Below are 18,108 nucleotides of genomic sequence, written 5' to 3'. Positions count from 1 at the left end.
AATGGTTTTGATTATATTAAGCTAAAAAGCTTTTGTACAAACAAAAACAATGTTGTCAAAATCAGAAGGGAAACAACAAATTGGGAAAAAATCTTTATAACAAAAAACTCTGACAGGGGTCTAATCACTCAAATATACAAGTAGTTAAAGCAATTCTATAAAAAATCAAGCCCTTCCCCAATTGATAAATGGGCCAGAGACATGAATAGGCAATTTTCAGATAAAGAAATCAAATATATCAAAAAGCACATGAGAAAGTGTTCTAAATCTCTAATAATTAGAGAAATGAAAATCAAAACAACTCTGAGGTATCACCTCACACCTAGCAGATTGGCTAAAATGAAAGAAGGGGAGAGTAATGAATGTTGGAGGGGATGTGGCAAAATTGGGACATTGATGCATTGCTGGTGGAGTTGTGAACTGATCCAACCATTCTGGCTGGCAATTTGGAACTATGCCCAAAGGGCTATAAAAGACTGCCTGCCCTTTGATCCAGCCATACCATTGCTGGGTTTGTACCCCAAACAGATCATTGATAAACAGACTTGTACGAAAATATTTATAGCTGCGCTTTTTGTGGGCAAAAAACTGGAAAATGAGGAGATGTCCTTCAATTGGGGAATGGCTGAACAAATTGTGGTATATGCGGGTGATGGAATACTATTGTGCTAAAAGGAATAATAAACTGGAGGAATTCCATGCAAATTGGAGAGACCTCCAGGAAGTGATGCAGAGTTAAAGGAGCAGAGCCAGAAGAACATTGTACACAGAGACTGATATACTGTGGTAAAATCGAAATGTAATGGACTTCTGTACCAGCAGCACTGCAATGACACAAGACAGCTCTGAGGGATTTATGGTAAAGATGCTACCCACATTCAGAGGAAGGACTGCAGGAGAGGAAACATATAAGATAAACAATCGCTTGAATGCTTGGGCTGAGGCGGACATGAATGGAAAATAGACCCTGAACAAGGACACATGTTACAACCAGTGGAAATGTGCGTTGGCCATGGGTGGGGGGAGAGCGGGGGGTAAAGGGGAAAGTAGGGGCATAAAGTATGTAAACAGATTAAAAACGAATATTAATAAATGTCTAATAAAAAATAATAAAAAAAAAAAGAAAAAAGTTATTTAACTATTGGAATAAGGAAATTCAACAGCTTTCCTTTACTATGCCTAACTGCACCTGGGGTTGGCCTTTTGGGGTCATTATTTACACTTGTGACCCATTAGGATAAATACCCCAAGAAACCATCTTAACAGTTTAGGAAATTATCCTAACAGTTATCGTTCGTGCACACATTTAGAGGGAGAGGCATGTGAAAGTGAAAAGATGAGAAGCATGCGAGGAAATCAAGAAACAAGAGAGGGAAAGTCCATCAGTCAGTGATTATGGACCAACATTTATTAAGTTCTTACTATGTGCTAGGCACTGAGTTAAGCACTGGGGATACAAAGAAAGTCAAAATTAGTGAATTTTATTTTCATTCATGGCAATATTGTTATCTCATAAATGAATTTTACCATCAAAGATTTGGGCCTTACTTTCTGAGTCAAGTCAATACCCTTAGCTCAGGCCAGAATTAAGCAAGAAAGGGGTCTGTCCTTTGGGAACATGCACAGTCTAATACAGAACACTTATGTTAAGATCAGCAGACACAGAAACAATAGTGATGTCATCAGAACATTTCAACAGAAATAAAAAAATAAATGAATCTAGGAAATGGATCATAAGTCTGACATGGCAGCAAGTTATAGTGGTTACAGGAACTTCAGTTAACTGATCTACTGGGTCTGTGTCTCTGCCCACATAGGACATGTAGAAATTTCATTAGTTGCTATAACGATGACTTCATTACTTATAAGATGGAGGAACAAACAAAAGGATTTTATTACCACCAGGGGAAAAAAGTTTCAGGCGGGGAAATACTGGACAGTTTGAGGGAAATTGACTGTGCTATCTTAGAATCAGTGGAGAATAAGGTTAGAATAGATGTGTATAACCTAACATGTACCCTAAATTTTAGGAAAGCAGATCTCAAAAGATTTGGAGAAATAGTCGATGGAATCTCATAGCTTAAATTTCTACAGGGGATGTTAAATTCTCAAGATTGAAACTCTGAAGAAAAGAAGAAAAATGATCCTGATGACATGTTTTCTGTCAGGGAGAATGATCTTTGAATTGAAAAAGACTGATCAGAAACAGTTACACAGTAAATGAAGATATTGTAAGAGAATATTGAGTTGATGTGTTCATTACCAGTAACATATCAACTCCATCCTCTGTTACTGAATCATAAACAATGGGAGAAGCACTGCCAGACTGGGGAGGAATAAGTGATGCAATTTTTTTTTGAAAAAGAAGAAAATGGAATCTGAAAAATCTAGGTCAAAGAACTTCACTTTTATTCATGGCAATATCATTATCTTATAAATTAATTCAAACTTTACTCAAAAGAATTTGGCCATACAATCAATAAGCATTTATTAAGCATTTACTATTTGCAAGTGACTTTGCTCAAAAATGTTTTCCTCTGCACAGAGAAATAACTTAGACAATGAATGCCCCTTCTTTTCACACTATGACTTAGTGGGCATCCATAGAATTGTTCATTCAGTACAAATGGACAATGAGCTGGGACCAGAATTTAAAATGAAGGGACATGGCCTTTGTGAAAATGCCATTTAAAAAATTCTTACCTTCCATCTTAGAATCAATGCTATGTATTTGGTTCCTGGAGCAGAAAGGTGTTAAGGGGTAGGCAATGAGGATTAAGAGAATTTCTGAGGGCTACTCAGCTGGAAATGGAAGAGACCAGATTTGAAGCTAGGACTCCCATCTCTACATCTGGCTTTCAATTTACTGAGCCATCTAATGGGCCTCACAGTGTTTTTAATTATCCTCAACTTCTTCCTTAAACAACGACCCATTAAAAATCAATATTTTTCTGCTGTTACTGAGAGCGAAGAGATACTAGTTTTAATGGAATTTAGAGTCAGAGGACAGCAAGGTTTTTCAGTGGATTGAGAGGTTTTTAAGAAAATAAATTAATTAATAAAAGAACTAGAGTTGCAAGTCTCTTGAGGGTAAAAGGAGAGTAACAAGCCAGAAGTAAATAGGCAAACACACACACACACACACACACACACACACACACACACACATGCACACATAAAAGGTCACATCATAGACAAATTAAGGACGCAAAAAAAAATTACCTATCAGATCTATAGAGAGAGGAAAATGTCATGACCAAACAAAGGATTTTGTTATTGTTAACTGTTTCAGTGGTGTCTGACTATTTGTAACCCCATTTGGGGTTTTCTTGGCAGAATTTTTGTAATGATTTACTATTTCCTTCCTCAGCTCATTTTATAGGTGAGAAAACTGAAGCAAACAGGTATTCTATTTTATTCTTGCCTAATTAGAAGTAGACAAGTGAAGAAAGACAGATTGTAAATGCATGTAAAAACAAATAAATATTTTTTAATGTAAAGGAAGTGAATGGATAGTAAGGAATTTCTAACAAGGAATTTCTAACACAGGAAAATGATTGTTAAGGATGTTATCAAAGAGAAAAATATGCCTGTTCAAGGAGATGGATCAGTTAAGAACCAGGAGTGAAAAATAGCTAATAGGAACTCTACTCAAAGTCAGGATATCTATGCCCTGGAATAGGTCAGCATCAGATAGATTCCCTAGACTTTAAAAAGTGATGGAGAAAAATGTTAGCAATGCAGGTGAAATCTAGTAGTGTTGTGTTTTTCTTCTGAAGGAACTGCTGCTTGCAAAATATTTATTTGCATACTCCTGATTAGACTGATATACATAGATAGAGTTTATTTTGATTTTAGCAAAGAATTTGATGAAGACCCTTTTCGATTCTGATGGAAAAGATGGAAGGAGATGGATTGGTTGGGTCATCACACCTAAGGAATACTCTTTAGCGATTTGATGTTAGCTTGAAAGGAATTCTTTAGTGGAGAGTTTGAGAGATGGGTCCTTGATCATGAATAGTTAAAAATTTTGATCAATGACTGATAAAGACAAAGGTGATATATTTGTCAAATTTGCAGATGACTGGAAATCTGGGAAGGATAACTAACCTACAGAGTTGAGATCTAAAACTATATTGACAATCTGGAATTTTGGACTGAAACAAGTGAATTGAATGGATATAAACATTAAATGTACATATTTAACATATATTCTTGATGTATTTAGTTTTTATATCACCAAAAATGTGTTGGTAAATTGTTTTACAACTGTCTCTCTGGAAGAAAAGGCTACATGCAATATACTTTTAGGTGTCATATGCATTATTAACATTTTCTTTACTGGCTTTCTTAAATCTAGACAATGAACAAAACAATAAATAAAATTCTGATTTGTACCAATTTCTGAGGTATGGCTGTTTACCCTGAAAAATTTAACAATTGGCTTTCTGCAGCATACCTTTTCCACATATGTCCCATCATGACCCAATGAGCATCTCACTGTGCTAAGAGTTTTACAGATGTTACCTTATTTGATCTCCATGATGGCTCTGGGAGGCAGATGCTATTATTATTTTTATTTTTTAGTTAAGGAAACTGAGGCACACAGATGTTAAATGTCTTGATCAGGGTAGTGCAGCTAATATTTTAATTCAGATTTGAACTCAGGTCTTCCTAGATCCAGGCCTAATACTCTATATGCCACTCCACTTTTTATGACACCTTTGCTGTCATAGTCTAACAAGGAAGTCCCTGACAACGTGAACTAGGGCCATAGCCAAGAAATCAAGATGTGGAGGAGCCAGCCAAAATAGGGATTGGTTTTGCTATCAACTCTTGAGTAGTTGAACTGAAAGCACTGTCTTGTACCTCTGCTCCTGGCCAGCTTTGTCTCTCTTCTTCCCACCATCTGCTCAGCATGCCAAGGATTTCACTTTCTTGGTGAATCCCACCACACTGACGTGATGACCAATAAAAATGATACCGAAAGTTTCAATTTCACATTTTGGGGGTTTCAGTATTCCTCATTCATTCAGAGACTTAAATTCTAACAATACTGAATTCTCTAAACTTTCCCAGGAGGTTTTTGTTTGTTGCTTTTTCTTTGTTCCCATCACCAAATATAGTGCCACATTTGAAATGATAGGAACAGCGGTTTCCATAGGCACTTAGCAAATTCCCAGATCAGCAGAAATTTAAAGCTGAATGTACTTAGTTCAGAATATCCTTTGATAAGGGAGGATGACTGAGCAGAGCCAGTCTTTCCTCTCAACAAAGACATCATGGATTTAATTGACTACAGGCAGTAAATAGGAAAATGAATTCATACTATTTTTATTTCTAAATTTTCCCCCAAGATTATTCTAGCAATTTTTACTGACTTTTTAATTTGACACAACCACAAAATTGGATGTGGAGAGTTCCTTTGGAAACAGTATGATTTTATATGCCAAAATTGGCCTTTCCATTGCAATCTGTGTTTGACAACCTAAGGTTTCTCCTAAGAAAATTTTCACATGAAGTAACTACCTCCATCAATACAAATGGGCACCTTCTCTGCAACTTCAAGTCTTAGAAAATTGACTAGAGATCTAAGAAGTGAAGAGACTTGCCCCTGGATCATAAGTAGAACTTGAACCTAAGATTTCTTCTTCCCAAAGACAACTCTCTGTCTACTGTGGCAGACATTTTAAAATAAATTTTAAAAACCTACTTTCTTTCTTAATAGCAACTCTAAGACAAGAAAGGCAAGGACTAGGCAAACAGGGTTAAGTTTGTCCGGTGTCACACAACTAGGAAGTATCTGCATCCAGATTTGAACTCAGATCCTCCTGATTAGAACTCTATCCAGTGTGCCACCCAAAATAATGCCTTAAATGACAATATGTATGACAACTGTATCACCCTGTGCAAGTCACTTAACTTACTTCAGACCAGAAATGATGTAACATAAAATACAAGCATGCATGATTGCCATTCATTGTTTAAAATCAGACTAAAAAAATAAATTGAATAGAATATAAACTCAAGTGTCATGACTGTGATGGTCCATATTTGTTTCCCTAAGGGTTATTTTCTGTTATATTATCCGAGTGTCTACACTATGCTGGTGTTTGGTACATTACAGGCAATTTATAGATTAAAAAATTGAATTGAATATTTTTAAGCATTCTTTTTCTTTTTTTGCTTGTGTTTTCCTTTGCAACCTGGCTAATATGGAAATATGTTTTGCGTGACTTCATATGTATACTCGATATCAAATTGCTTAACTTTTCAAGGAGGGAGGAGAGAAAGGAGAGAAGAGAATTTGAAACTAAATTTTTTTAAAATGATTATTAAACATTTTTGCATGTAATTGGGAAACATTTAACAGACTGAAAAGAAAGCTACTAAAATTAATTTGTGGTGTTGAACTCAAGGCAAAACCTTACCCTGAAATCTGGGAACAAAAGACACTCAAAAGGTATAGAATTGGACATAACATTAATAGATCCAGCAATACTAACATTGTGCCATCTCTCACTTGGCATAAATAATCTTGAAACAGACTGGAAAATAAGAATGGAAAAGGCCCAGGAGGCAAGTATTAGAAACATTCTCCTTTGAAACACAAGAATAAAAAAATTGTGTGATTCACGAGGAATATGTGAAGGGTTTATGATATCTTCAAGTATTCATGACCATTTAGAACACTTTGTCTTAGAAGGTGGACCAAAGTGCATAGAGGTTAGGCAATTTGCCCAGGGTATCACAGTGAGGGGTCTTCCTGATTCCATGGTCAGTGCCCAGAGAGCTCTGTGGCTTGGATTCAGAGAAAGGACAACCTAAATTTATTATATTTGGTGTATGATCATGGACAAATTTCTTCACTACTCAGTTTCCTCAACTATAAAATGAGGATAATAAAGCATGAAGACTCTTATATGATTAATTAGAGGTTCAAATGGGATATTTGGCAGCACAGTGGATAGAATGCTGGACCTGGAGTCAGGAAGACTCATCCTTATAAGTTCAAATACACCCTCAAACACTTACTACCTCTGCAACCCTGGGGAAGCCACTTAACTCTGTTTGCCTCAGTTTCCTCATCTGTAGAAAGAACTGGAGAGGGAAATGGCAAACCTCTCCAATATCTCTGCCAAGAAATCCCCCCAACAACAATATAAAATACCTTGCAGATTTTAAAGACTTATATAAACATTGATTATCATTATACCATACTACCTCTATTTTGGGAGTAATGAAGGAGAAATAAGAGCTATCATTTATAGAATAATAGTTAAATTTATGGAATAATATTAATAGAAAGCTTTAAAAGTTGCAAAGAGTTTTGCATGCTTTCGCATTTGATCCTCACAACAGTCCTATAAGATAGATGTTATCATTATCAACCCTTTTGCAGATGAGGCAAATGAAGCTGACTGACTAATTTGCGTTGGTCAGGGCCACGCACTTAGTAAGTATATAGAAGCAGGATTAGAAGAATGTCTAAATGACTCTAAGTTCTATACTCTAGCCACACTGAACCTCTCTTTTGAGCCTCACAACAACCATTGTGTTATTGAATTCTTTGGTTTGTCTTCCTGGGTCACTTCAGCTGCATTAGCTTCCCAATGGGAGCCCTGGAAACAAAATCCCTCATTTGTATCAAGATACAAGTCCAATATACTTGCTGCTCTAAAAATAAGTATCGAACTCTTACAGATATACTATTCAGAACAATACTCAGAATCTTCTTGAGAGATCTTCAACACTTCACAAAAATGGCCCAATATTTCTAGGTTCTTTAAGCATCAGTGGGTCTAGACTTTGGTTCATGATTCAATCTCAACTCTGAATAAATTAGAGAAGTGATAGCTCAATTAAGAAAACTCAAAAATCATATGTAAAAGATGATAAAAGCTCTGTTTAACGACTGCAGCAGACAGGCATGCAAAAAAAGACTTACAGGGGGCAGCTGGATGGCTCTGGATTGAGAGCCAGATCTAGAGATGGGAGGTCTTGGGTTCCAAGCTGGCCTTAGACACTTCCTAGTTGTGTGGCCCTGGGAAAGTCCCTTAACTCCCATTGCCCAGTCCTTACCACTCTTCTGCTTTGGAAACAATGATTCTAAGATGGAAGGTGAAGATTTAGAAAAAGAAGAACTTACCTCTTTAGCAAAGCAAGCTGCGATGTCAGATGATGTACAGCAGGTGCTCACCATAGAGAGATAGTTCTTGGTGTAACTTAGTAAAAGTGGGAGTGGAGCTTGTCCATAACTGCTAGTGTATTCATATAAATACCTGAAATATACAGAATGAAAGAAACCAGATTGAGTTTTCTTTGATTTCAAATGAGAATTTTTTACATTCCATGAAATTTTTTTTTGGGGGGGGGGTCTATGTGCACAAAGCAATTCTCAACTTGAGGCATATGTACCATAACCAAAGGCATAAGAGACTTGTTAATGGGGTTATAAAGAATATTTAATAGATAACTATATTATCCTATTGAAATTAATTAATCTTTTTATTTTGTTTATTTTATTTAGGTAGTGAGGTTGCATGCAGGGTTGTTGTGAAAAAAAGTGATAATATTTCAAAAACTATTTACTAATCTCCATGGGGTCTTGGTAAACTCTAGAATTTATTTCATTTCATATTGAATAGGGTATACAGGAACTGCAAGCCAAGAGATGCAGGGATAAAAAAACTAGAACTCCTAGAGTAAGAACAATATGTAAAAATGCTAAGTAGATTTTCTGAAGCCTTTGCTGAACTTTTTAAAAAATGGTAATGGTTGAAAGGCCTCAACCAACCTATTTAATGTTAGCTCCTACATAAGTAAAAAAAAGTCTGATCTACCTTTACCTTTTAAAAATACTTGTTCCCATTTTCCTAGGAAAAGATATGATCCTTGCACTTCCAAATAAAATAACAAATCTAAATCAAAGTAGTTTTAAATTGTCTATGGAAGTTACTCTATTTAAAAGCTACCCTGAAGTAGAAAAAAGGCAAACTCAGATGTTATTGTTAATTAAATTTGTTTTTAAAATATTTAGAAATTTGTTTGCACAGGCTTTCTATTCAAGGATTGCCTACAGAACTTTCTATTCAGTGCTGACCTTTGCTTAATGAGGCTGAGGATGAAATCTCCATGGATGGTGTATAGTTTGGTTCTCAGTCTGTGCAAAACTTTCAAGAAGGCTTTCATGAATAAGATAGTATGGCCAATTAGTTAGAAAGTCAGGTTTGGAGCTAAGAAGATCTCACTTAGTTTAAGCCACACTTCTAACACATACTGGTTATAGGACCCTGGACAAATCATTTAATCTCTTAAGTGCTCTAGGCAATCTCTAAGACCCAGAAAAGTTCTCTAAATTATAGAGAACTCCTTGAATTGAGAGGGAATTTCCTCATATAGAAATTATACCATTGAAATCTAAAAGTTCAGTCCCTACCTCTATCTTTTATGAGGAAAAGAAAGTCACAAATGTAGTACTAGAACATCTTGTTAATATGACCATGTGTTCTTTATATATAAGAAATACAAAGTTAAACAAACTATTCAACAATAGGAAACTCTACTGTAAAATTCTATTTTGCCAGAAGGATCCAACATAGTTCTAAAATACACATATACCTGTATCTATATGTGTACAAAAATTATGCATCTACAAAAAATACAAATATGTATATGTACACTAATATATTCATACATGCATGTATGTACATGTGTATATGAACAAAATAAATTGGGAGGAAGTTTACTTTTCATTAAATCCCCTGGGTTTCTTTCTGAAGGATTCACATATTTCTTCATTTGATGGCTCCTTGTAGGTTGGGAACAATTGGGGTGGGTGCATGAGAGCAGCCATACAGAGTGTTCGTTCCAGACCTTCTTGGGCACAGCACTTGTCTGTATCTGGGTGTTTGGGGAATGGAGTGTCATACTCACAGGACTTACTGGACAATTCGGTAGTCTGTTTTAGAAATAGAAAAAAGGTAAACCTTATTGCCAATTTCCCTGGAGACTAGTAGAGTAAATCTTTGGATAATTCTGAGAGAAAAAAATAAATAAGATGAAAGAACATAGACTAAGTAACCTTTAAGAAGGTACCTTCTATCTTTAAATCCTACTGTAATATAAACTTATTGGATTATAACACATTTCATTACTCTAAGTCCAAGATGGCAAACCTATGGCACATGTGCCAGAGATGACACTCAGAGACCTCTCTGTGGACATGAATGCCAAGGACCCAGTGTGCTGAAGACCCAGTATGCCCATTCCTGTAGCATAGTTCCTAACTCCATAGTTCCTAACTAGAAAGCCAGAGGGAGGTGTAGCTGGGCTACTCTCTTTCCCCTCTCCACTTGCACCTGATCACATAACTGCTCCACTGCCCAGCAGTCCAATGGGAGTGCTTCCTCCCTCCCAGGGTGGAGTAAGGTGGGCCAGTCAAAATGTAGAGTGAGCATATGCACAGATGGAAGCCTGTTGAGTCTGTGAGTCTATCAAAGGTCATTCTTCTGTTGGAGTTGGAGAGGAGCTAGGTTTGAGGGTAGCATAGCTCATAGCAGGACACATAACTGGAAAGGAGCAGAGTGCTCCTGCCATAACACAGGCTTTGTAGCACTAGACATGCAAGTGATGCTGGCCCTCCCTAGTTGCTCACTAGAGGTTTATCTGTAAGAATGTCACACAAACCTATTATTTATATGATATTAAAGGTAAACTACAGAACTGCTTCTACAATCCTACTGGAAAATAAGAACATGCAAAATTTTCCATAGTTGTGGGTGTCTTTGAAATACAGCATGATGCAGCCATCCCACTAGGGTTATGGATTGGTTCTGTCAGAGAGTGATTAATATCCATTGCATGAATGATATCCATACTTATTGACATCTATTCTGGGTGTCCAATCAATAAAAGGTTACAAAGTCATTGCATAGCAGCAGCTTGCATTTTCCTGACATCACATGACCCATGCAATGCTCAGGGTTCTAGTATAGGTTGGTGTGTGTGGCTTTATGGCCAGTGTGTGTGCTATAGAAGAAAACAGGACAGACTTGGCACTCATTGTACTGGGATTGTCAGGGGGAACTATTTATTGGCTGCTGTCCATAGGAACCAACCTGGGCTCCTGATAATGGGAAAATGAGAGCTTATACAAATGATCAAGGTCTTCACATGTCCAATGTATGGGAAATGTGTGCTACACCTCCACTTCATCTTATTGATGCAAATTCTCCAATTTGCATATATAGCAGAAGTAGATCAAAGGTAGGAAATGCACTCAGATGCCTTTTTCAGAGCAGCCAGTTTTCAAATTTCACTGTACATAATAAAAACACGGTAACCTCCTCTCCAATGGCAATATCATCAAAAAAGCCACATTGCCTAGGAGTAATTCCCTTTTTCATGATTTCACCAAGCAAAAACTCAGGAACTCCAGCAAACTGGACCCAGGCTTTGGAAGATCTCAAAACACAATGAAAAAATTAAAAGAGGATGGAGAAAATTGGGAAAAGAACTTATAAAAAAAGAAATTAGGTCATCTGGAATCAGAGGTAAATGAACTAAAACAAGAAAATAGTGGCTTAAAATCCAGACTTGACCAGCTTGAAAAGGAGGCAAAGAAATTGAAAGATGACATACAAAGAAAAACAAATCAATAGGAAAAGAATGATCAAAAAGCCAGGGATGACATTCAGTCTTTAAAAATTATAATCCAATTCTTTTCCTTTCTGAATATCATATTCCAAGACTTGTGGCCTTTTAGTGTGGAGGCTGCCAGATCCTGTGTAATCCTAATTGGTGCTCCTGGATATCTGAATTGCCTCTTTCTGGCTTCTTGTAGCATTTTCTCCTCAACTTGGAAATTCTTAAATTTGGCAGTTATATTCCTTGGGGTTGTCTTTTGAGGATTTAGTGTAGAGGGTGATCTATGTATTCTTTCAATGTCTATTTTGCCCTCTTGTTCAAGAACATCAGGGCAGTTTTCTTAAATAATTTCTTGTAGTATGATGTCCAGATTTCTGTTTCTGATTTTTCAGGGAGACCAATAATTCTCAAATAGTCTCTTCTAGACCTGTTTTCTTGGTCTGTCATCTTGTCATTGAGATATTTCATGTTTCCTTATAGTTTGTCATTCTTTTGACTTTGCTGTATTAGTTCTTGCTGTCTTGAAAGATCATTGGCTTCTACTTGCCCATTTCTGGTCTTTAGAGACTGGTTTTCTTCTATAATCTTTGGATTTTCCTTTTCGATTTGGTCTCTCCTGTTTTTCATGTTTTCCTGCTGTTTAATTTGGGTCTCCAATTTATTTATTTTGTTTGATTTGGGGGCATCTTTCACCAAATGGGAGGTTTTGTCATTTAAACTGTTTATTTCTTCTTGAGCTATTTCCCACTTTTCTTGCCAGATATCTTCCATCTTTCTCATGATCTCAGATTTGAACTCTTCAAGAGCTTGTGACCAATTTTCATTTTTTTTGGAGGGTTTGGATGTATTTATTTGTTTGTCCTCTTCTACTGTCTGCTCTGTGGTCAGATTTTCTCTCCGTAAAAATTATTGAGTGTCAGTGCTTTTCTTTTGTTCTTTCTGGTGGTTATTTATTGGGCATTGCTTGCCATCACTATGCTGGTTTTTCCTTCTCATCCAGAAGTCTGAGTGAGGCAGGCAGGCTTTCTGTGTATGGAGCTTTGGAGCAGTTTTTAACTGAGGCTACTTTATGAGTCTCAGTGCAGTTTCTACTGTCTGCTAGGCTTCTGCTGTATGCTGCACCTCTCAACTCTATTCCCACGCCCAAGGTCTGTACTCTCTCGCCTCCTGGGGTCTCAAGTGTAGCTGTTCTGAGGGTCAAGTCAGCTGCCAAGACCCCAGAGATTGCTCCATACTTGCTCCTAACTCTTTGCGCTGGCTCTGGCACGTGGGGTGGGGGAGAGTTTTTAGTGGGAGCTATTTTACCCGCTTATAGTGTGGAAATGCCCAAATCCCACCTACCTTTCTTATGGGGAAAACCAGGGAAATAAACTCAAATATTATTTGTGGGTTCGGTGGGGTGGTTAGGAGGCAGAAAGGGACAATGGGTAGGACTTTACAAGCCAGGAAAGCAGGTTTAACTATAAAGGGAATGACCGTTGACAGAAATGGCAGTTAAGCCTGACTAAGTGTCACTCTGCCCCAACCATCCTGGAATAACCTCAAAGTATTAAATACATTTAATGAGGACTTTAAAGTACTAGAAAACACACAGGGATAGGAGAGTGGGTTAGGTGAAACTATGACTAATTTCCCAGGACTGGAGTAAAAAAAAAAGGTAAGTTCCCTAGCCAATCTGGCTTCTGACAGCTTGGCTAAGGACCTGAGGAAGAGGTCCTGGATTTGGGGTCTCACGACTATTCCAGAGATGTCTTCAGGATACTAGGAACCAAATCCTCCACAGCCAATGATCCAAAGTAACCAGGTAGGGAGAGATGTCTGTAAACTGTCCACCAGAACACAGGCCACTTCCCTACTCAGAGTCGACTTGCAGGATTGATGTCTTCTGCCTTTTCAAACTTCATCACTCTCCAAGATCCCAGGTCAAAAGGGACTGCAGATTGTACTTCTGCTCTGAACCCCTCATAGAACAGCCAAAAAAGGCTGTTGCTTAGCTCTCTCCTCCCTACCCCCTGCATTCTATTCTGAATGTCCATGACGTCCAGTAAAGGCTTTCCCTAACATGCTTACACAAATCTGCTTTCTTTCATCTGGATTTGGTTTTTGTGTCCTTTTGAGGTATCATGTATTTACAATTAAACAATGCTAGAACCACCATTCTCAAAGCAATGAGAGAACGTGCTGAATGACCAGATATTTGGACAAAATTTGACGACCTTACGTAAAATGATGATGAGACACCCTCCCAATTTGTGGATAGGCTCATTGAGCTGGGGGGTAGGTACCTAGTCCTAGACCTTTCTAACAAGAAAGATATCAGACAAATAAGGCATTAAAGTAATCCATGTCCGACATCATGAACTTACCCACTTAGCAGCCAGGACCACAGTCAACCACCATTGCAAGAAAATTAGAAAAAAGGACTAGATTTTTATTTATTGGTCTGACATTTCATCATTTCTTCTTTCATCATTTCTTCTCAGGGATAGAATATGGAGCCAGAAACAGCCAATTGTTAGGTACTTGATATAAATTTCATAAGGCAGTGTGGTACAAAGAGTCATGCGTCTTAATGTATGTTAAGAGCTGCATCCTTGAGTCTCACACCAAGTTCAAGTCCCTCTTTTTTTTTAATTGGTGTAGAAGTCTCAGCAATCCTAGCAGTATTGGTTTCTCTTTTTGACCTGTGTGCTCTTTTGGCATCAGGTTAAGTGCTTGCTTCTTTGGCACTGTGTAGATGTCTGCGCTTCTTTGGTACTGTATAGATGGAATCTGTGCTCTTTTGTGATCCCATTTCTTTGAATCAGACTAAGTCCCATACTGCAAAATACCGATGACAGTTTTAGTAGTCTAAGGCTTTTGGAAAGGCAGTTACAGTTAGAACTAATGGATATAATAAACCTACATTAATATAATAAACAAACACTCTTTCAATTTAGATGGCATGTGCTTAGAAAAAATTAAATTGCACATGCAATAAAAGTGTGCTAAAATACAAAAATATATAATCAGTGATAATCAAAAAATATATATCTATTGCAATTCATGTCACTTAAGGAGGGGTGGAATATAAAGGCTCTTACCCAAAAAATTTGATGCATTTCCTCTTAACTTAGCCATGGTCCACAATGTTAGTTAAACCATAGATAAAACAATAAATCATTGAAGAAAATAGAAAAATTTCACAAAAAGTACAAAATGCAAATCAAGTTAATACAGATCACTAATGCAGGTTTCTAATATAAGTTTTCCTCAAGGTAATATAGGTTCAAATCTTCCAAGCACACAAAATATACAAAATACAATACAAGTTGTTATGGACTTTTACACAAATAAAGTAAGGGGGTAGACAGGCACTGTATTCAAAATATGTTTCTTCTTCATTGCTATTTTTAAGGGAGATAAAACTGAAAAGGGTTAATAGCAGCAAACAAAAAAGCAATAGAGTTTTAAGGGCACCAACTTCTGCCCCATGTGGCTGAGTAGTTTGTGGATGAGCTCTACTTAAAAGATACTATTGTGGGGTCATTTGGTTTGAGTTATCTGCCTGATTTATGTTCCTAGAATTATCAGTTCTGAAATTGCCATTCCTATAGTTGTTGTTTCTGAAAGTATTGTTTCTGTAGTTGCTGTTCCTGAAATTATTGTAGCTATTATTATTATTATTATTATTATTATTATTATTATTCCTGATTGCCTGGAATAGATTTCTGCAATTCATGATTACATGGCCCTTCTTTTCACAGAAGTGGCAGGTCAGAGATCGATAATTATACTCTTGGAAAGGGGCAAGTGGTATTGGTGTAGTATTATCATGTCCTCTTTCCTGTTTATCTATTTTATTACATAATGATTTCAGTTCTTTTTGTATTGTCTCCAAAAGATTATTAGTTTCTGCTTTTTTTCTACATGTCCTTTTGAGACATACACAGCAGTTCTCCTCAATCCTTCCAGATACCAGATTCATCTCAGGCCATTTTGGGCAATGCATTTTAAAATAGTCTTTGACCACCCTGTAAGAATTATTAACAAATTGACGCCTTATTTGTCTGATATCTTTCTCGTGAGAAAAGTCTAGGTCTAGGTACCTACTTCTCAGCTCAATGAGCCTCTCCACAGATTGGGAGGGTGTCTCATCATCATTTTACATAAGGCTGTCAAATTTTCCAAACATCTGGTCATTCAGCACATTCTCTCATTTCTTTGAGAATGGCAGTTCTAGCATTTTTAATTGTAAAAAGAAATAATCTTCAAAATTTTGAATCATATTTTTAATTGTATACTCCTGAAATTTTGAATCAGATATTTGAATTGGACCATCCTTTTCCAGTGCATTGTACATAATGTATTTGAAATTTGCCAATTGAAGTCGTACTACTGCTTGGATTTTGGCATGTATTTTCCTATTTGTAGCCTTTTGCATCTTCATATTGAAAATTAAGAAAAGAAGATACCCTACTTCTGGGAGCCCCTGAGAGAAATAAGATCTTATCAGGTTTCCATCAAGTCAATGGAGACGGCAGAGCCATTCACAGACCCCTGTTGTCTGAAAATTAGGCCACAGGATGGATGGATAACCTAATCAGACCCCTCTCTATGGCTCTCTTCTGGCACCTTTTATTATTAAAAGCATTATAATCTATATTTTTAAGGTAGCCCCAAGTCTAATAGATATCCCTTCATAGAAATCTTCTAACTACTCTATAATAAACCAGCATTTGATGAATTAATATCTCCTACCCTTAGGGGAAAAAAAAACAAGACAGGAGAAGCTGCCTTTTTCACTGTCTCAGAGCTTGAAGGACACAGCATGGCAAAATGAAAATACCTTTTTGCCTCAATGCTGAATTTAACCCTATGAAACCAAAATATTCTCACACTTTACTACTTTCCCATGTTAGATTGTCCCCCAAAATTTGAGAGTTCTCACACTCTAATCCACTTTTGAAATATATTAAAGGTCTGTTATCATAACCTAAGGTCGTGGTAGTCTTGAAATTTGTTTAGACTAAAATATAATTGATATGAGAAATTGAACTTTGCTTGCCAACTTTCCTGTGTCCTTGGGTTCTTCTTTGTTTTGAATTTGAAATGTAAAATTTCCCAGCATTTGTGCGACTGTGAGAGAAAGGTATAAAAATAAAGATTCTAAAGGAAGTGAGAGAGAACAGTTTCTGGAAAACCCACTGTGTCTCCAACTCTATTCCTCCCTCTTAGCTAAACCATCATACCTCCTGGGATAACTGGAAACTGCTGGCTGGCTTCCAGCACCCTAGCAGCATCAAAAGGAGGAGGCATTCAGAAACTGTAAAGGTTTCCAATTTGGCAAAAGCCAAAAGGTTTTCTTGTATAGAAACAATCATGTTTCGAGGCTTCTATTCATTTATCTATCTATCTATCTATCTATCTATCTATCTATCTATCTATCTATCTATNTTCATTTATCTATCTATCTATCTATCTATCTATCTATCTATCTATCTATCTATCTATTTAGCTAGCTTTTATCCATCGTCCACTCATTTATTTATTTAGTTGTTTAGTTGTTGTTCATTTATTTAGTTTCAGCTGCAAAAAATATTTTTATGTGTTTGTTTGGTTTTGCTATATATTATGTATTATTGGTGCTGCCCTCCAGTGACAGAAAGGTAGCACTGCAGCTCAGCAGGAAAAGGGAGCAGGGAACACACTGAGTGCTCAGTGCTGGCCTCTAGTGGCCAAGATGCAGGGGGAGGAGAATTACTGGTTGGGGGTGGCACTAGGTGGGGTGGAGTTAAAGCCCATATTGAGGAAGGGGGTGGAGTGGAAACCCTCCCTCCTGAAAACCAAGGTAAGTTGAGTTTTATTTATGTTGGGGTTTTTGTGTTGCCTTTCATTTATTTATTTATTTATTTATTTATTTATTTATTTATTAGATTTAAATGTTTTATTTTTTTAGAAAAATTTTCCATGGTTACATGATTTATGTTTTTACTTTCCCCTTTGCCCCCTTTCACTCCCCCTCCCCCATAGCCAACGCACATTTCCACTGGTTTTAACATGTGTCATCAATCAAGACCTATTTCCATATTATTGATAATTGCATTGGTGTGGTCATTTCAATTCTACATCCCCAATCATGTCTGCACCAACCTATGTCTTCAAGCAGTTGTTTTTCTTCCGTGTTTCCACTCCTGTAGTTCTTCCTCTGAATGTGGGTAGTGTTATTTTCCATAAATCCCTCAGAATTGTCCTGGGTCATTGCATTGCTGCTAGTCAGAATTCCATTATATTCTATTTTACCACAGTGTATTGGTAGAGCTCAAGAAGGAAATAGATAGTAAAACCATACTAGTGGGAGACCTAAATATTCCTCTTTCAGATCTAGATAAATCAAACCAAAAAATAAATAAGAAAGAGGTAAGAGAGGTGAATGAAGTCCTAGAAAAATTAGATTTAATTGATATGTGGAGAAAAATA

General features: G+C 36.9%; 1 protein-coding gene across 1 annotated transcript in view; it reads right to left on the bottom strand.

Annotated features, from left to right (window-relative positions):
* The window catches only part of LOC123252195 (vitamin D-binding protein-like), an 89,179-nt gene that overhangs the window by 13,864 nt on the left and 57,207 nt on the right, over window positions 1-18,108 (bottom strand). Inside the window, 2 exon segments of the mRNA XM_044681600.1 lie at window positions 8,150-8,282; window positions 9,750-9,961. Of these exon segments, the coding sequence (XP_044537535.1) occupies window positions 8,150-8,282; window positions 9,750-9,961 (345 nt within the window).

This window comes from Gracilinanus agilis, chromosome 6 (assembly GCF_016433145.1).
Source record: "Gracilinanus agilis isolate LMUSP501 chromosome 6, AgileGrace, whole genome shotgun sequence".
NCBI lineage: Eukaryota > Metazoa > Chordata > Mammalia > Didelphimorphia > Didelphidae > Gracilinanus > Gracilinanus agilis.
This window is presented reverse-complemented; position numbering and strand designations above follow the sequence as displayed.